The following is a 21,046-nucleotide window of genomic DNA, read 5'->3' on the forward strand; positions in this document are numbered from 1 at the left end:
CCTCCTGACAGCAGAGCTTCCTGCCTCATTCACACACTTACTGCCCAGCAGCCTGAAGGGCCTTCAACCAGCAAACACCTGGGAAGTCTGCACTGGGGAGAAGAGCACCAATTTCTACCTTCCTTAATTCCTGGGGCCAAAGGGAAGCTGGTTACTCCCAGGAAGATACACCCAACCTGTAGGACAGCCGTGAGTGGCATCCACAAGGGAGCAGCTTCTGGTGATTAAGCACCCACAACATGAGGTCTGAGGGCCTGCTCTCACTCTCTGCCCTGGCATTACAGACTAGATGAGATCCAGGTAGGGGTTTGGCCTTTGTGAGAGCCCTGCCTGCAAGTTGGTGACCCTGGCACCTACCTTGTTTAGTGCCAGGTTGAAGGAAGGGGATGATCTAGATGGGGTAGACCCCTCCTCCCGACTCCAGCATGTTGGAGTGGAGCAGGATGCTTTCTCTGGGTAGTTCGGCTCCACTGCACGCTTCTGCCCAAGCTTAGCACACTGATGGTGTGGCTGTAATAGCTGTGAACAGGGACTGCTTTCATCCCTTCTGCCCTCTGCACTGCTTTTCCATGAAGACAGTGAATGCTGCTGCCCAGAGGGTGTCCCTGCCAGCCCCAGGTCTCCCAGCTGCTGCAGCTCATACTGACACAGATCTATTACCCTTCTCTCCAAGGAATGGAGTTTTCCCTTACTGTCCTTCCTCCCAAGGACAGGTTTTTTTCTTAGTCTGGAAACTCTCTCAGCTTCCTCAGCGTACTTTCTCTGGCCCGAAGCCATTCCCAGACCCTCACTTTTCTTTTCTGCTTTTCTTCTGCTTGGGCAGGGGGATCTTTCAGTTGCATGCTTGGTTTTGACCCCTTTCGGGCGACCTTCCCCTTGGCCTTCTGGCACGGAGCTTCTGGGAAAAGGGGGAGAGTTCTGGTCTTGTTCTGCTCCCCTGGTCTCTCCCAGTGAGCGCAAGCGGTTGGGACACAGCACCCGCTGGGTAATCTCATCCAGGAATTTGGAGAACTGCAGTTTTTCCTCTGTGATCTTCTCCCTGCGCTTGACAGAGTCAGTGGCCCTGCTGCTGCTTTGCTCCAGGGAGCGCTTCTCCCTAGGGCTGAGGCAGAGCTGAGGATCACTGTATTTGCGTGAGCCACCACCGTGGCAAAGTGTCTCTACTGAGCGGGACTTGCATAAGCTCTCAGGGCATGAGCCAGTCATGGTGGTCTGCTTTAGGATCCCTTTGAGAGGCAGGTGTGTAGAGGAGACACGAAATTTCCTCGGTGTCAGGACTTCAGGAGGCTCTTTAAATATAAGTGAGCGTTCCAGGCTTCTGCTCTTGAAAGAAGAAGTGGGATGGTGTCTTTCATCTCCAGACACCAGAACTGTCTCCATGCTACGGCTCACAAATTTGCTGCGGTGCCCGTGACTGCGGTTTGGGCACCGCTTCCCACTTCGCTGCCCCATCTTCCCTCCACGCTGAAGTGCTGGAGAGACAGTCTGGCTCTTGACGTTCAACTCTGCTCTGCACCCTGCCACTTCCTTCTCACTGCTGGACTCCAGGGACCACGATGAGGAGAAGTTCAGGTTGCAAACCTCAAACCCCTCTGCCTGCTCGAGCTGGCCTGCCTCGGTGTAACTAAACCCTATTTGCTGGTGCAATGGTGTTAAGCCCTTTGTCACCCGGCAAGTTGTTACCTGACTCTGCTCAGCCAAGATCACTCCATCCTGGTCATCACGAATGATGGGTACCTCATGTCGGATTTCACGATGCTGCGGGGGCGCCTTGCGGTAAGGCTTCTTTGACGGGGCTGTGCTCGACATCCTCCCACCTGCGTGGCTCCGAAAGCGAGTTACCTACCAACAGCAGAAAGTGCACAGAAGACACAGTCACGGCTGCTCCATTGAACCTAGAAGTGACCCAGCAGGAATTCGGCTCCCCTGGAGTCCCAGAGCAGGTCCCCATCCAGAGTGCTAATAGAGTAGGTAAAGGATGTAGCCACAAGCCTTGAGCAGCAGCTGCAGGAGAGGGAACAAAGTAAGAGGCAGCTGTGTCCTTCTCCCAGGCAGTGAGAGCAGAGGGCTGGCACATCCTCTTCCCCCTCTACACACGCTCACTCACGTAACTGTGTGTGTCCGGATTATATATAGCAAATGAGAATAGACCTCACAGCAGCATATTGATTAGGCTCTTTAGGAAAGGCCTTTTTCAATATGGAAACTGCAAGCCTTACAGGCAGCAGTGACAGCTGGAGCAGGAGTTATTGATCATGTCCTGTCACTGTCAGCAGGGACTATGTGGGAGGAGACTTCAGCCATTAAAGAGCCCAGAACTTTTTGGCTTACACTGGGACCCTAGTGCAGCAGACCACAGGAGATTTGTCAAAAGAACAACTGATTAGTCTGATAGAAAAGGCAAAGACAATCCCCAAATCACAGGTGGCATGAAATTAGGGAACAATGTTTTTGACCCCTTGGTACTTAAGACCAGATTTTGAAACACAGAATCACAGAATGGTTTGGGTTGGAAGGGACCTTAAAGATCATCTCGTTCCAACTCCCCTGCTGTGGGCAGGGACACGTTCCACTAGACCAGGTTGTTCAGAGCCCCATCCAGCCTGGCCTTGAACCTCCAGGAGTTCACAACTTCTCCAGGCAACCTGTTCCAGTGTCTCACCACCCTTACAGTGAATAAGTGCACAATATATAGACTTGCAGCTGTACCACTAGTGAAAAGATTAGTTCCTTGACCCTAGCTATGCTGGAATTCTTCCTGCTGCAGGAGCAGTACAAGAGCAAAAAACAGCGAAGAAAAAAAGCAGCTGTCTTTCACACGTGGAAGAAACACCTTCCTTTCTATCTGTTGAGGGCAGGAAGACTTCCCCACAGCAGCCCAAATGTCAACCACTCAGCTGTACACAAGGCAAGAAGTCTCAGAGCTATCAAGCAGGCACTGCAGAGCCCAATACCAGACTTTCCTCAGTGACAACATATGCATCATTCATAGTTGTCCTATATTTGGAGCAAGTGCTCATTCTCATTTCCCTTGCAGGACCCTTACACTCAGGAAGCCTAGCATCTCTGCAATCCTCAGCACCTGACCTGCAGCCCTTCAAAGTGCAGGACCTGTGTCCACTCAGATCACACTCTCTCCCCACTTCTACAAGCAGGGCCACACAACTCCCCTTTGCACACCTGCAGTCACTGTGACACAGCAGACTTCATTCACTTTGTGTGTTGGACAGTGGCATTTTACATGGTAAAGAGTTTAAATGGAGCCTCGAGAATTCTCTCCAATTCTTATCCACACTAATCTACCTGCCTCTTTTGACACCCAGACTGAGTTCCCTTGAGAGGAAGGCAAGTGGGAGGTGTCTGCACCAAGCACAGAGCAGTCCCAAGCCATAACAGGCTTTATAATTCACAGGTACATTTGCAAACCGTCCTTCACTCTGCTATAAACACAAGCTCACAAGTTTCTCTTTCCACAACACAACTTCCTAGGACGAACCTGTTAATCTCCCCCATCAGACTGCTGGGACTTTGTCCTTGCTGCAGTCATTCCCTCAAAGTCCCTTCTCCTAAAAAGACTTAATTAGATGCAGAGATCTCTAATACTTAAAAAAATACATCCATAATACTGAATGCACATTTCACTGCATCCCTAAGCAAAACAGATAGGTCTGATTTCTGGGAAGACATTTCTCTTTTTTTTTTCAAAGAGAAAGGCTGAAAACCTGACCAGAAGATGGTTTGTAAATGGCCCACTATCAAACAGGTGGTCTAGGGGACTCTTCCCTCAATTTCTGCCAGGCTAAGGACAGGAGATGATCATGAAGATATGCCTAGCTGAAATCACAATCATTTCTCTAGTTCATAAGAACATTAGCACTTACCTGCCTGGGCTCAGATTCAAAGCCTCATGAAGCCACAACACTCACTCAGATGACCTGGAGAAACAAATAGCTTAGCATCTACCAAAACAGCCAGCTTGAAATCTCATCCCATAAATATGTAATGCATAGGGAATATTTACAGCCACAGACAACTGGGGTGCCTCATTCTAGGCACCCACCTCAACCCACATCAGGTCTTCTGAAAGTAAAGAAAATGAACTGAGAAATACTTGGCCACATAGCCCAGCAAGAGTCGGAAAGGCACATGGCAAGGAAACGTTCAAGGCACTCAAGTAACTGGAATCACATAAACTCAAAACTCATGAAGCAATGGCTTCAAAGCAACATTGGCTCCCGAAAGGACTAAACAAACCTCCTTTAGAATGGGACCCTTCCAGCTAATCTTCCTGCCACTGCAGAGGGATGTTAACTGTGGAGCCTTCAGTACAGAAGTTTGGTGATGCTAACAAGTATCTCACTCATCTTTTTAGGTCAGTGCTTTCCACCCACAAATGAGCTGGCAATTATCAGGCTCTTGTTTGAGCCAAAACATTTGTGCCTAGAGCTATGATAACCCACACCTCCACAAGGGAGGAAGGCAAGCTACTCTCTGACTTCCATCAAGCAGTATATCATACTCTACCTTGCTCTTAACAGGCTTCTGTAAAATATCCAGCCAAGCAGGGATACAAAACAGGTTCAGAAAAAACTTTCCCCTCTGGTCAAAGCCTGAGGTATTTAACTGGTTTAGTCTGGGATAGAGTTAATTTTCTTTCTAGTAGCTAGTAAGTGCTATGCTTTGGATTTGGGATGAGAATAATGTTGATAACACATTGATATTTTAGATGTTGGTAAGTGGTGTTTATATTAAGGCAAAGAGTTTTCAACTTCTCACCCTATCAGTGAGCAGGCTGAGAGGCACAAGAAGCTGAAAGGGGACATGGCCAGGACAGCTGACCCCACTGTCCAAAGGGATGTACCACAGCATATGGCATCATGGCCAGTACACAAACTAGGGGGAAAGCTGGCAAGGGGCCACCGCTCAGGAATTGGCTGGGCATTGGTCAGCAGGTAGTGAGCAATTGCACTGTGCATCCCTTGTTTTGTACATTCTGCTTATTTTATTATGATTCCTCCCTTTTCTGTACCTTTAACTGTCTACATGTCAACCAAAAAAATTTTACTTTTTTCCCAAATCTCTCCCCATTCCACCGAGGGGTGAGAAGCGAGCCAACAGCTGAGTTATGCTCAGCTGCCAGTGGAAATCAAGCCACAACAGGTACCTATCACTACAGTAAGAGAATTGGGTTAATCTGGGTTAGTCAGCTGTAAGGGAGTAGTTTTTGTGGCCATCACTCTGCCACTAGCATGAGAGACTTCAGTAAAGCCTTCCTTTCCCTGAAGCACTATTGCTGCTTGCTACTTTTTCCACTTCAGTGGCATGAAGCCCTGGGAGGTGGGACAGGAGGCAGGGTGTGGAGCAGTTATACACATGCAAGGAGAGTCAGACTGAAGGTGAATGGAACAAGCAGGCAACCAGGACCATGCAAAATCAAGCTTTGCCAAAACAAACTGAAGAGGTGCCCCAGTGCTGGCCCTGCCCTAACAAGCTGTCTGGCCCCTTTCCTTGCTACAATGCTGGAGTCGGGTCTCAACTAGCACAGGGAAAAACAGCTTCACAACAGTGGAATTGCTCTGTGGGACAAACTAAAGCATGAGGGCAGAAAGAGAGAAAGAACATGCACCTCCAGGAAGGATCAGGCCAGCATAGTTTAAATCTGCTTTTCCATCAACTCCCAGCAGAAGCTGGTTCAGCATCAAGGCATAACCACCAGCCACATGGCAGACAGACAGAGGCTTCCAGGAAAAGCTGCACCCATGGGTCCACACATGTTTCCACTGCAGCTGTGCTCAAAAGGAACATGCCAAAGGCCTCCCTGTCTCTCAGCACACAGTTCCTCAGGCTCAAACAGAGCTCTCCTGCTTCCTACCCTAGAGGCAGCAACTATGTTAACCTGCCATCTCCATCCCCACTTATCAGGAAAAGATACCAGGACTTGAAATCTACCTTCATTATCTGAGAATTTCCATAGATACTCAAAAACTCACAGGGCTGCCAAGTAACTTTCCCTCAAACAAAGACTTACAGATCCAAAGTGACGACGTGTCCAAACATTTCTGGTCGTTTGTCTCCAAATCAGCTTTCTCCTGTCAGCATTCAGCAGCATCTGGCCAACAGCTCCTGAAACATGAGAAAGGAAACTTGGTGTCTGTCACCTATCAGCACAAAACATGGAAACAACCAGGCATGCTCAGAGCAACCCATAGCCAGGTGCCAGGGCAGAAGTCAACAGCAAACTTCTGCATCGTCAGACTACTATCTAATGCCAAGTGCCTCCACTGTAAAAGCTCCACATCATCACTGTATCTCAGAAAGCACAGGTCTTTTAATCATCTCTCCATCAAGCAGGATGCCTGTGCAGACCAGTAACTGACCTTGGAAAGGCAGATGTATTTCCTCCATAGCTCCAGGGGTCACTGCTCCCCCACCTGCATTCCACCATCAAGAATCCAGTAGCCATCATTCTGCTTCAACCGCTCTGCCACACCAACCTAATTTTGTTTTGCAGACATCCCTGCAGTGAACAGCACAGCAAAGGCCTCCTCATCTACAATTACAATACCTGAGCATCTCTTGCTACCACGGAATGAGAATCCCGAGGTCATTCAATTCACCACACCTCTGTTCAGAGAGGAGCAGATACTCTCAGCAGAACAGATGGACCTTGTGCTCCAAAGCAGAAATGGATATAGGTAATATCCAGAAATAGAAGAAGGGACTAATTCTGCTCATCACACTATTCACAAGCCTCTCTCTGAAGGAGCTTGCTGTCAAGTCCACATTAAGACTACCCTGCAGAAGCTCAATTTTAGCCTGGAGCTACAGCAGGAAGCAGCTCTTCAGCTATTCTAATTAGCACTGCAACACAAGAGGAAACTTAAACTCCTAGTTCCTTTTATCCATCATTTCTACCTCTCATCAGTAATATTCCTTAACATTTACAGTCCTCTTTATACGAGTCTATCACCTGCAGTAGGTCCAATTCTGTTGTCTTCTAGCTATTGCCCACTGTTGTTCCAGTCTGACTTCTAAGCTCACTGACAATTACAGCTTCACTGGAATGGCTTATTGAGGGCCACAAAGCTAACACTGACAAAACACACACAAACTCTTTCTTCACAGGGACACCATGTCCTGGTTACAGCTGGGACAGAGTTAATTTTCTTTCTGGTAGCTGGTAGAGTGATGTGGTTTGGATTTGGGATAAGAATGATGCTGGTAACACACTGATGGTTTAGCTGTTACTATGCAATGCTTACTCTAACTCAAGGAATTTTCAGTGTCTCGTGCCAGTGACAAGGTGGATGAGAAGCTAGGAAGAAGCACAGTCAGGACAGCTGGCTCAAAAGCAAGGGACTATTCCATACTTAATGGCATCATGCTTAGTATATAAACTGAGGGGAGTTGCTGGGAAGGGCCAACTGCTGCTCAGGGACAGGCTGGGCATTAGTCAGCAGGTGGAGACCAATTGCACTGTGCATCACCTGTTTTTCTTGGGTTTTATTCCTCTCTCCTTCTCTCCATTACAACTGTTATTAAATTTTACTTTATTTCAATTATTAAACTGCTCTAACCCCAACCAACAAGTTTTACTTTTTCCCCGTTCTCTCCATCCCCATGGGAGCACAGGGGGATGACCAAGTGCCTGTGTGACACTTGGTTGCCAGCACAGATTAACCACAACATAGCGACGGAGTGCAGCTGCACAGGCAGCACACAAGCTTGACTCTAGCTGGTTTTACCAGAGAGATCCCTCAGTGTAAAATCCAGTTGCAGGGTAGCTCTGTTCTCTGTGTGATCTGAGAAAGGCAAAACCTTCACCACACACCACAAAGAGATGTCAACTCGCACAGAATTGCTTAAGACAGTTCTGTGGGCCCTGTACAGAATAAACAGCCACTTGGCTTGCATACAAAACCACACCACCACCCATAAGCACGGCTTTATCTCCAGTAACAAGAAAGAGGCCCCTAGCAGAAAAAGGAAGGTGCAAACAGGAATGCTCTGGACAAAAAGGGAAAGAACAAGAGAAATAAAAAGGGCAACATTTGTAGGCACCTACTGTCTCTTCCTGATATTTGGCAAGTCCCTTGAGGCCTGAGGTAGGCAACACTTTGGTTCTAGGATGCACACAACTTCTGCCTGCTTGTAGCTGCAGCAGCTAAACATTCCCTGCCAAGAGGCAGAGGACTTGCAGGCTTTTGCTCATCATCACCTTCTCTTGTGTTGCCTTTTCTGACCTTATAAAACTGCCTTCTTACCAGTGCTAAGGGTCAGCAGTGTCCCTTCCTCAGGAGAAATACAGTGATTATGAAGCAGATAAATTTTCTTATTTCAGGTACTACATCACCTTTCCAGCTTTTTCCTCTTACCAGCAGCATTTCTTTAGCACTGCTTTTTATTCAGAAAGATAAACCTGTATTACTGAAAAAATACATTCCATAACACAACCACAGTTACATTTGTTTCTAACACTACAGAAATATTTTTTGTGGCTATCAGAGTCAGCACACTCAAAATCTTGCAGGTACAATACCCACAAGTAGGAAAAACAAATGTCCTGTAACACATCTCACCACCACGGTAAACCTGGAATATTTGCTCTCTGTGGACCAACTTATATTCTGCATGCATATCCAATACAGGATATTTGCATATCCTGCTTTAGGAGGCATCAGTACCTCCTGACTAGCTTCATGAAAAGCAAACACAAGAGTGTTTTGTCTAGTTCCCTTCCTGGGCTTATGGATAGAGGAAATGTTAGCTTCCGAAAGTCTCAAGCCAGACTACCTGAGAAGCTGCTGCAGAAAGCCTGAACAAGACAACTAACCAAGGAGATGGACAATGCAATAACTGCACCAATGGATGTCTGTCCAGGACAGAAAAACAAGCTGTGTGAAATTAAAAGCAGCACCTGTAGACTGCTGGTGCCAAGCACAATTGAAAAGGACTGCAAGGTTACTGAAGGCCCCTTTAACATTTAATGAGAGAGATCTTTTCATTCAGAGAAGGCATCTCAAAAGAATGTTCAGATCCATTCTACTGCTGGCTGTGTTGAAGCTCATTTTAAAATAAAAGGATGACAGCTCCAAGTGCAGACTCACAGCTCAGCTCTGCTCATATGTTAATGCTCACAATTCAGATCTGAGTAATAGCATTATAGTGACCCTTGGATTAAAATTGAGTTTCAGGAGGATTATTGCTCATTTCTGCTTTTCCGTACCAATTAACCTTGACTGTTAGGCAGAAACCCCTGTTCTCTGCATGGGAACAATTCCAGGAGCTATCAAGAAAAAGGGATCAGGCTAGTTGTTGAACAACAGTCCATGTAACAAGCCCTACTTAACACCTAACACATTTCCAAAGAAAATGAAATCCCTGGACTCCAGTCATACATAGTTCTTGTTGAATGGAAATACCACAGGACATATCATGTATCAGTCATATCCGCTGCATCACGCAGAATACTCTTAAAAATTATCAGAATCACACGTTTCCTACAGTCCTGTTCTCTCCTTCCACAACACAGAGATCTCAGACCCTGTACTTAAGTGTGCATTTTATTATCTACTTTCTGCTGTGCTAAGAGTAGCTTAGCTTCCCTAATTCTTCTATAGAAGCCAGGACTGGTCAACACTGACCAAGAAATGCTAGCATCACTAACATGTAACTGGAATACAATGCAACAGCTGATTAACATCTGAACAGGAACAGGACAGGAAGCAAAGGACCAGAATTTAATCCCCAGAAGGAATGTTAATGGAGAATAAAAATACCCAGGGGAGATTTTGACCAGGAAATGAGCACAAGCTATTTAATGCATATAAAGCATAGAACCACCTTTAATGGCTACACCTGAAATTGCACAAGAACCAGCTCAGCAAAAAGTCATTTACCAAGTTACCTCTAGCACAGACAGCTACATCAAGGGCTAATGACAGCTTCTCATTCAGAACTGCTGACACACCAGAAGCATGTTTAGTTTGTTCAGTGATCCTTCCAAGTCTCACAAGGTAGTTTACGCTACAAACTTTCAGAGTCTCTTCATCTTAGCACCCTGGGTTTCATGTCCTTCCTCACTCTGTCTTCTTACCTGTTCTTTTAAGATCTCCCATGAGACTTCTAGAGTATATTGCTCAGAAATTTAAAGAAAGAACAGAACATTAGATAAAAACTCATGGAGAGTAGGAGAACTCTCAGAAGTTTCTGGAAGTATCTGGACCCAGCTAGAAAAAGCAAATCTTGATACCCTTAACAACATGTATCTGGATGAAGCTGGTAGGTCATACAAGGGAAATTTGGGAGTCATGGCCTTAAACTTTCTGAAATACAAGCAAGGGAAGGGCTACAACAAGCAAACATTTGAAGAGAGCTGAAAGAGGGAGCTTTCTGTAGAAAATCACCATGCAGGAATTCCTTTCCCAGACCTCTGTCATATCCTGTGCTGTGTAGGAGGGGAAGAAGAGGGGGAAAATCATACATTGCCTTCCCAGAGCATAAAACCAAAAGGCATTTAATTAGGACAAGGTCAGAAGCAGCTTAAATTTTTCAACTACTGAGAGGCAGACTATCAGCCCCTGTAAGTAGTCCCTAAGTCTCACACAACCCCCAGCACTTAATATCAGCAGTCCTCCTGTTTCAAGCTTTGGTTCAGACGTTCTGGGCAAACTGCAGTCTCCATCTCTTCAGTGCCAGGAACTGAATGTCCCTCTAGCAGAGATACAGTAATGCTAGAGAATGCTCCATTGCTGGAGCATTCAACTATACACTTGCCACAATCCACTCTCCAAAACATGCCCTCTGTCCGAGAGTCTCAGTGATGCACAGATGGCTGACACACTATGCAGTATCTACACAGTGGGACAATAGAGCAGAGCACATTATTTGCATTATTTACAGAGGACAGATGGACAAGTTGCTACAATGACCTAGCCTACAGAGCATCTGCAATGCTGAGGAGGCGCTAAGTCCAACCCTAACGCTTGCAGGTGCTGACTAAAACAAATTTCAAAAAAAAAGACGGCTGTTTACAGTAGTCAGCTTTATTCTGAAATGCTATCACTACAACCATGCTTGCAAAGTAATTCACGTGCCATTTTGTTCCCACAGAGCCTTTACCAGCAAGCAGAACACAAGATGTATTGACTAGATTTATCCAAAACAGAAAAGAGAACTGACATCTGCAGTACTTACTCCTTGGCCTTAAGTTCTGTATGTGTGTAAGTCACCACATGTAACAGGTGGCACATACTGTTGGGAGACACAGACCAGGAAGGAAACAGCATCAAAATTGGGTGACATTTACTTCCAGCTATGGATGAAGAAAAGTAGCAAAATCCAGCTCAAACCTGCTCAGACATCCAATTTTTTTCAAACATTAAACATTTGTGCCAAGTTTTAAGATGTTGATTTTGCTGCCTAAACAGGACACTAACCATGTTGCAGGTACTTTTACTGGTAGGCTGAGGGCAAAACTTAACATGACAGGGGTCTCACATCTGCTCTAGACAGAAAAAAAGCCTCATTTACAAGGACGATCACCCTACTTTAATTGAACACTAAGGCTAAGAATGACCAAGTTGTACAAAGGCTCACAATGATCAGCTCACCCATCCTCCACCAACATGCACCACAACAGGCTCTTTCATTCCATGATCACATGGCTGCAGCCAAACATGACAGACTGTTCAGCAAGTAATAAAAAGGATCAGCTTTTTCCCCAAGGTCTTGTCTACATATACACTGTACTAAATTAAATTGACATAGAAAATAATATAAAGCAGTATAACGCTCCTGGGCAAATGTTCTTAATTCAGTTTAAGAGCACTTTACATTGAAACAACTTAAGTTAAATAGATAGATACCAGACACAAACTAAATTAAGGATGCCTATACAGGAATGCTGCACTAATATAATCACAGCTGTCCCTAATCTGATTAAGTTAAATCAGTACAACTTCCCTGCAATGGCAAAATCCTTACCGATATTGACATTAACCCTTTTTTGCACTTTTCTATGTCCAAAGGTTTTGTTGTTTTTGTGTTTGGTTTGGGGTTTTTTCCTTCCAAAAAACCCCAAACCCACAACAGTGTGGCCTCTCTCAGAATCAAAGTAAGCTAAGTACACTACACAAGGTATAGTAAGATATTAAAAGTATTGACATTTATATGTCTTGAAAGTTTTATTAATCCTATGCCAAATAAACATCATAACAATGCTCAGACCAGTGCAGCTCAAGAATGTCTCTACCTTCCCCAAGCAAGATGGAAAGGGTGATCACAAATACTCGCTCTCTATTTTCCATACTCCCACACAGCTTTTGCTTGCTGATGTCCAACATACCTGGAGCAGTTCCTGGAAGACAATGTTCCCCACTTGCTCATTCCTAAGGGTATGGCTCACCAACAATTTATCTGAGTGAACTGCAGTGTGGAGTTAGAGCACGTTATCTTCCTGCCCCCAGGCACAGTCTTACTACTGACCCTCTTCTACCAAAATATGTTCTCCTGTTAACTGTATGTTAAGCACATATACAAACGAAGTCCTAGGTCACAGCCTAACATGCTACAAACCCACACTCTAACACCATCTCTCATATCTCCTCAGCTCCTACAGCGTTTCCTCAGGAAACATATCTGTCAAAATTAAATTTCAACAATTCTAAAATTAGTAGTGTTCTTTTCATTCTTCATTAAAAACTATTTGAACTCTTCCCCCTGAATATCAAGATTAAATTTATCTTCATTGTCTTGGCACTCTTTCATCTCTACCTGCTTTTTCAATCGTGTCACTTTGAGCTTATCAGTCTTCCTCACATCCATACCAGCAACACAAGCATTTCTCTCTCCTCAGGGCCACCTTCTACTGCTGCCTCTGAGCTACACTGTGCAGAACTAATTTCCTCTTCAGTGCAAGTTTTCCATGTTTAGCAGAGAATGACATTATCAAGAATACTCTCAGAGCCCCTTAAAGAGAACTAAATCCCTCATCGGCCTTCAGAAACAAAACTGCCACAACTCTGAATAAAGTGGTGAACTGTCACTTGAATACACACAGCAGCCCTGAAATCGACCTGACTTGTAAGTTCCCTTTTTTTTTTTTTTATTTATTTTGAAGCCCATATCACATGGCATCAAAGACTATAGGTACACAAGAATTCAGCAACTAAGGGAACCACACTTACACATTTTCTTTTTTACAGGATTTAAACTTCAACTCTCAAAGTTATACGCAGATGTATTTTTGCAATAAACTGTTTGCTCTTAGGTCTCAGATTCACAGTGGTGCAACTATAAAGATAAGTGGCCCTGCATTAACTCTAGGATTCATTCTCACCATAAATACATGCAAAGAAGGTAGGAACAATTTCCATTCCATAAGTAGAGAAAATGAAGCACTAGGAGCAAAACCCCAGCCTTCTGGACTGGTTTTGCCTTAAGTTGCAAGTTAAATAAAAACAGACTTAGCTGTCATAAGAAAGGAACTGCACAAAAATTCAGCAAGACAGCCTTATTTCTTGCACTTAAAACAAGAATGATCTGGGATATAAGAGAAGGAAAGTGTGCATGAGCTAAACACCTACCTGACAGCAAGTGAGTTGAATAGCCTGCAGTTTTTTATAAGAACAAATAAAGCAGCAACCCTGATCCAGTAATAGAACAATATTTGTACTATACTCAATTTTTTTTGCTGCTGGGGTTTAATCCCAGCAAGAATCGTTCTGGTTTAATTAGCTTTTCCCTAGCAGATGGTCAGATATGAGAGGCAGAGAATGGTACAGGCTTAACTGTTGAGTGATTGTGCAGCTGCATCTGTAGCTGAACAGTTAAGCATGTCCAGGGGTCCAGCTGTAGTTTGCACGACACAGGCCATCTCTGCCATTAGCCAAATGTCAGCTTCCTCTCCCTCCAGATTATGTATCAGTCAGAGGCACATCCAAAGGCAGGCAAACAACTAATATGCAGTTTCACCACCATCCCCTTCTCAGACAAAATCCTCAAATCTTAATCAACTGGAAGTCCCTCTTTCTTTGGTGACAGAAGCACATTCAGAAGCATTGCCATGGAAACTTGAGACATCCTCTGCGCTATTCATCAGAGAAGATCTAGCACAGAAATATTTTATGATCTCTGTGGCACTGAATACATACAGCAGCCAGCATAATGAAGTAAAACTAGCAATACCAGTGTTGTGTGAGGATACCCGTGGGGTTTTCTTCAACCAAGCTGCCTGAACCTCGCATCACCTACAATGAACAATAATTTGCTGCAAGCTGGCAGGGAAAAGCAGAGCAGCACTGAGAGAAGCAAAGTGGTGTTTGAGGAATAAAACTATCCAAACAAAGGGATGAAAGAGAAAAGGGGTCACCACAGCCCTTCAGCCCTTTCCCAAAGCTGATTATATCCTGGCCCTTTTACTTCCCAGAGGTTACAAATGGTGTTGTTACTGACTCCTTTGCAAAGCAGGATTCCTACCAGGCACAGAGATCTCCCACTTAACCCATGCCACTGCCTACTTTGGAGACTGAAACAAGTACTCCTCATTGACTTCCAGTCAGCCTCTGTATCCAGGCACAATGCTGAGTGTAAGAGCATCCAATCCTGTACACGCTGGCAGTATTCATCTCAACAGGCCACAAAGGCAGAACAAGGAGACGCCTTTCAAATCCATGCTTTTGGCCTAGCAGATTCAGAGCCTGAGCCAGGGGCAGGAACAGGCACAAAACTTGTCTCAACTCTGTAAACAATACAGCAGCATGGCTCCTGAAGCAGCATGTAACCCTGGAGCATCTTCTCTATTTTTTTGTGGTGTGGTCCTGTAGTTAATCTGCCTCAGTTTGCCTCATTTGTTTGGTTTGGGTTTTTTGGTTTTGGTTGGTTTTTTTAAAAAATTATTCCCTTAGTCTTCAGCACCATTGAACTACTGAGAGATTTCATTCTGAGTTCAACTACAGAAATATAACATGGCTTAATCCAGCTTAGGAAAAACAAACAGATCCACCCATCTATCTTTTACTGATGACCTGTGTAAAGCACGCAACTGACTACGGCTCCTCTCTCCCTGTTCCCCTGGGCTCCAGTCAGTCCTTTCAACAGCAGGATCCCAGCCAGAGCAGAGGGGACTCACATCTCCATGCCCTGCCCTGCCCAGGGAGGCTGCCTGTCATGGGCTACAACAGCAGTCATGGGCTGCACTGCTTGTCCTTCTGTACATACTGTACTGTACCTCCCAGGTCTACTTTCCTCCCTTGGAGAAGGATAACCACAGATCCCCCACTTGTGACCAAGCTGAATTGCTTCAGCTCTTCCCTCAGACAACTTCTCTTTGTGGCAGATGAGTCAGAGAGAGCTCTCATCAACTACCTCCTTCCACATCTGTCATCATTGCTAGCACTACTACTGTTCTTCAGCTGGAGCTAATTATGAGCATCAATGGTCCCAAAGGGCAATTGCAGCAAAGGCCCATCACTTCAGTTTACCACAAGGTCAGCTCCTGCAGAATACTTTACATCCCATGCCTGGCATTGCTCTTGTAAAATTGAATGCCTTTACCACTGTTGTCCTTTGGGATAGCACAAGTCCATTAATTATTCTAAGGTTAAGGAAAAACACTCCTCTTTAGTAATGTTAAACAGACAAGCTCTTCCCCTACACAGGGCTCCCTCCTGTAGATCCCCCATAAGTAAACCATATGCAGCTCCTCAGAGAGCAAGCAGAGAACGTGAAATAGTTGAGCTACAAATGAAGTCATCCTCAATTGATGCTCTAACTTAGGACTAATAAACCTCATATATCTTAAAGAAAGCAAGCCACCACGTTCCAGGTACCTTTTTTTTGTCAAGTGTCAGACAAGAACCCAAAGAGCTAGTAGCTCACTGCTCATCTAAGAGCAAAGACCATGGAGGAATGCCAGCACATAGCCAGGCAGATGTTGTGCAGACAAGGTGTTTGCTCAGTAACAACAGTGAGCTGTTTACTCATGCCTTCAGCTTCATGCAGCTGCACGAGTGCAGCTCTGCTGAGTCTGTGACTCTGGACTAAGGAATGTCTCAACTGGACAAACACCGCATCTGCTGCCGGCTCAAGGTGCCCCAGGATCAGACCAATTCCCAGTTTTTCCATCCACATAGCCATGCCTTCTGTTCTCTATTCCACCAGGGGGAGATCTAGCTACTTGGAAGGGTTACAGCTCTAGCCAGAGGAACACACGGCCCGGGACTGGATACAGGAGCACAGAGGCCTGGATTCCTACAGTCTTGAAGGGCAGCAGGGAAGCCAAAACAAGGAGTTACTCCACAACATATTAAAACTCACTGACAGGAGGGATAATAAAAGGCCAATAATCAGCCGTACTTCCTCCTTGGCCAATGTCAGATCTGTTTCATTCTTATTCCCTCACTCCTTTCCTGGCAATTGAAAGGCGTTAGCCGCAGCAGTATGTAATTCAAAACAAGACCTCCATCTTTGCAGCCATAGCCCATATCACATGACAAAGCTGAAACAGCCCGTATGACAATGATTATACACACTTAAATGTTCTATCAGTAACCTGCCACACAATCCAACTTTAGACTTACTTGTATTTTGCTACCACCTCCTGCTGCTGCAGGGCATATTGTCCAGTCTGCCACTACAGAACAGAGGAAGGAAAACGAAGATTCAGGCAACGCACTTTCTCAGCATCCAAACCCTAATAGTCACGTATTAAGTCAGTGGCAACTAGTTTGAAATAAAATGCACAGTTTACACAAAATCAAAAGAGAAGAGAGCCCAAAGTGAATAATTTCCAACTGTTTCACAATGCTAAGAGCCTTGGAACAAGTAACATTCCCTTTATCACCTGTCACTGAGATCCTGCTTTGAAAGTGATACAACCTTCTAGAGAGAGGGTGACATGGACCTGTTTGCAGTGAGCTCTGCAGTGACTCACGTGGAGAGCATGGTGACAGCTAAAAAGCAAAAACTAAGCTATAAAGTCAGAGGACTTCTAAGAGCAAATTCTTTCATTCCTGCTAGTGTCTAAGAATGGCAGCAGGGAGGTCTTCTGCAGAAGATTAACTTTAGTAAGGACATGAGTGGCAAGTCACAGACTTTCAGGCTACTAGAAATTGCCAAAAGGGAAACTGCAAAAGATCCAAGCAAACTGGATAATGAACAGCCCAGGGCTTACCCAGAACACAGAAGATGGTCTGCTGTTACTTCCACAAGCCTTGCCTATGGGCTGCCCACAATAACACTACCAAATGGGATCACAGTTCCCTGTGCCAGGCAAATGAAAGACTTGTAGAGAGGACAAAGATGGCTTGCATGCTGGGTGCATAGCAAACTAGTGACCATTTTTCGAAACAGACAACATGTCAAGGATCCCAAAATAACAGCTACATCTTGATCTGCCATCCTTCAGCAAACTTCCTGTCCTCCGCTCTTGGGGCACCAGCTAGAAAAAGAAAGATTTTTCCAGAAGCTGGAACAGAACATTTACCCACTGAGTGGGGAAAACACTCCTACCCAGGTTGAATCCCAGAGCCAGTCCATCTCCAGGCAGACATCTCATGTACTGAGCAGAGCTGGATGGCACAAAACCACTCAATCATCTGCTGATTGCCAAGAGCACACAGGCTGCAGGGGGGACGAGCCAACCTTAATTTGCCTTATCGGTGTAAATTAAACCGTACAACACACCCAAGCAAACAGTCAGTTCCTTTGGAGAAGCAGGCATGAGTTATTTTGCTGCAGCTATAAAGGAAACATTGCTGCTAGGACATGCCCCTGGAGTGACTGTGCCGCTCAGCTCTCCCGGTGCATTCCTGGGGTTGTTTAGCAAGGATTCAGCTCCAGCTTTTCCACAAGCAAGAAGTCTGAACCCTGAATGCCATCTGCAAACACAGCCAGACTCCACCTCCTGCATGCCTGCAGGCCACCAGGTGTGGCCAAGAATGGCACAAGCTACACACTAAACAAACCTTTGATGTGGAGCTGAAAGCATGTAGCCACGGGGCACGAACAGCACGCCGCCCGCCGCCGTGCTGACTCCCACTGCAGGAATGCAGCTGCAACCGCAGGCCAAGGAAGGCAAACACATTGCATTCCTCACCAGGCGGAGAAGGAAAACAAGTAGCAAGCCCACACACCCACCCTGCTGACACCCACCATGCTCTGTCCTCACACCTGCCTGCATGGCCACTGTCAGGACCCCGAGAGATTCAGTCCCAAATTCATTTGTGTGAGGGTCAAGTTCTCCAGGCAATTTCTCGAACCCATGGGATGAGAGAAACAGAGTAAGGCAGGAGGGTTCTCAACTGGGCATGCAAAGCCACAGGGAGAAGAGCTGACGCCTGGGTTAGGAAGTAGCCACAGTCCAGAGCAGGAACAGCTCTGTTCACTAGCCTGGGAAGCTAATTTCCCTGACTTTTCCTATAAGACAAGGGGCAAATGTAACACTGAGACCTCTTGTGCTGAGGGGGCAGGGCAACTTCTGAATAAGAAGTTGACTTTGGGCAACAGGGACACTTGGAAGGATCTGGGTGTTTTTCTAACCCTAGGAAACCATTCTACCTTAAGTAGCTTCTCTGGGTCAGAGGCACTTCCTCATTACAGCGAAATCCGTCTGTAAATGCTTATCTCCACTGTCCACACAGAGAGATCTGACCTTCACTGTACAACATTCTTCCACTACAGCACTGACACCGGGTCATTTCAGTGATCAAGAGAAGAAAAACTTAATGCACAAATACCCAAGACATCAAGTAACCTCTTATCTCAGAGCCTCATCATTTTAGAGTTGCAAAGAGATTCTGTGCTCTTGTCAGATAAAACATTGCTCCTTCATGCAGCACTCCTACAATCCTGAAGTTTTCCAAAGAATTCACATCCTCAAATATGAAGTTACTCTGAAGGATGCCTCAGATGTGAAACTGTCAGCAGAATTCTCAAGTCTATATTGTGAGCTCCCCACATTGTGAATCTGCACTTATTCTGTGCAACATAACTAAACAACAACTCACTCCTGAAAACCTTAAAAATCCATCACCCAGTGCTAAGGCCTAACTCTGAGACTCAATAGCCAGTGCTTCCTCAGCACCAAACAGGAAAACCAACACTCTCAAGAGCACTGCAGCAAGAATGTAAGGGACTTGAATGTAACAGACACAAAACAGTGTCAGGAAATTCAGAGAGAACAAATTAAGGGCTGAAACACTGTAACCTCTGGGGAGCCTGGGAGGGAAAGGTCAATGCAGCCATAAACTCCAGAGACAAGCCGATGCATCTAGCAGGCTGCTGGAACAGGGATGATTTATAAGGCTTGCAGCCCAGCTGCTCCACACCCCACATGTGCATTTCAAGGCCCTTACAAAGGGAAAGGATCTGATATTAAGTAACAAGACCAGACCGAGGTCCAGTAGACTTTCTCATGCCTGTTCAAATTCAAGGCCTCAGGCTACCTGTTCCCTTCAGTAAGCTGCAGTAGCTCCAGCACTTGGAAGAATGAGGCATGAAAGCCCAAATTTACCAATAGATTTATATCCAAAGATATAAATAGAAGCCTGGCAGGATTTACAGATTAGGTGTCTAAATCACTGCATGGAGGAGAATGGGCTTCTCCCCTTCTAACCACTCCATACCTCTCCAACCCCAGCCACCACAAGAAAACCCATTTCAGACAGGATGGAAGCCCCTGCTATTCTACACATTGCCAAGGGCCATCCCTGTGCAATCACTTCGATGGTGACGCCACCGAACTCCACAAGTCTCAACAGTGCAACCTGCAATGGCTGCAGCTCTCACAGAATGCAGGTCTGCCTGTTTCCCAGAATAGGAGCTGCCTCTACAGCCTCTCCTCTCCCTTCCCCCACTACATCTTTGCTTTTCATAGATTCAATACTGTTTCAAGGTACCCTCATCCTGCCACTGATGGGTGGGTGGGTGAGTGGGGGAAAGGGGCCCTTTATAATTGTAGTGTTGCAATCTGCCAGCCCAGCCAGGCAGCCTGTTCCCGCCTGCACTGCATTAAATACCTTATAACTGATTACACCCCCATGGGGCATGATTAGCAGTCTTCAGAGAACAAAGTCTACTTTCATAAGAATAAGAACAGACACGTACTGCTAACCTACTACACAGCTGGGCAGGTGAGGAAACAGGCAAGAAAGAAGAGTGTGGTGGGGGGAAGAGTTAACTGCACTAACTCTACTTCTTCCCTTCCCTTTCCTGGCTGAGTTGAAATTTCCATTGCTCTGAACAGTAGTACCTCTCAGACCTACCCCACAAGGTTCACAAAAGCTCATAAACAAACTGCTGCCTGTGGAAGTCAGACAAAGTCCTAACCTGAAGAGGCAGGACCTCGAGGCAAGCAGATTGAGCTTTGCTCTGGGTGACAGCACTTCCTTCACATTAGTTCCCAGGAAAAGGGAAGGGTGAATTCCAACTTCAGTATCAAAAACAAGAAGGAGGGAAAGCTCAAAATATGATCACATATCCACGCCCCTCTCTAACGTCTGTATACATCTGAAAGGTCTACATAAGTAACAGCAAAACACCTAATTCAGTCTGGAGGTTAACAGCTCTCCAGATGATTTTTTTCTTGTGGGGAGAGAGGAGGTAGCAAAGAGGAGGAAAGCCCTCTCCATCTGAGATAGGTAATAGGGATCCCCAAACAGACAGTCCATATGCATTGCCACAGCAAAGAACCAGCTCAATGGAAATTCAGCCAATCTGACATGAAATGACCTACAGCTCATTAGCAAAGTGCCTTCCAAATCTCAAAATGCCCACACAAACAGCCACAAATATATTTGGTGCTATCTGGCCTCCATCTCAGCAGAGCAGAAAGAATCAGACTATACAGCCTTTTGCCAAAAGTAATAAGAAAAATGGTGGCAACTCCAAGATTAAAATAAGACTAGGATCAACCCTTCCAGCTACCATCCCCAGAACTCCCACAGAAGAGAGCACAATGGAAAGCTCCAGGAAAATGGTCTTATTTGAGAGAGAAGCCCATGCAAAAGCTTCAACAAAATAGTAAGAAGTCTCCTTATTGTGTCCT

At 45.5% G+C, this 21,046-nt stretch overlaps 1 protein-coding gene across 4 annotated transcripts in view; it reads right to left on the reverse strand.

Annotated features, from left to right (window-relative positions):
- TJAP1 (tight junction associated protein 1) overlaps positions 1-21,046 on the reverse strand; it is a 39,489-nt gene that overhangs the window by 10,464 nt on the left and 7,979 nt on the right. For 2 of the 4 annotated variants that reach the window (XM_062490237.1, XM_062490238.1), the window contains 2 exons: positions 6,029-6,123; positions 1,684-1,842 (listed from right to left, as the gene is read on the reverse strand). In XM_062490237.1, coding sequence (XP_062346221.1) covers positions 1,684-1,842; positions 6,029-6,109 — 240 coding nt within the window. In that variant the 5' untranslated portion in view covers positions 6,110-6,123. Of the gene's footprint in view, positions 1-1,683; positions 1,843-3,881; positions 3,936-6,028; positions 6,124-21,046 lie in introns of all 4 variants that reach the window. The other 2 variants (XM_062490239.1, XM_062490240.1) reach the window with 2 other exon arrangements.

This window comes from Cinclus cinclus, chromosome 3 (assembly GCF_963662255.1).
Source record: "Cinclus cinclus chromosome 3, bCinCin1.1, whole genome shotgun sequence".
Lineage (NCBI taxonomy): Eukaryota > Metazoa > Chordata > Aves > Passeriformes > Cinclidae > Cinclus > Cinclus cinclus.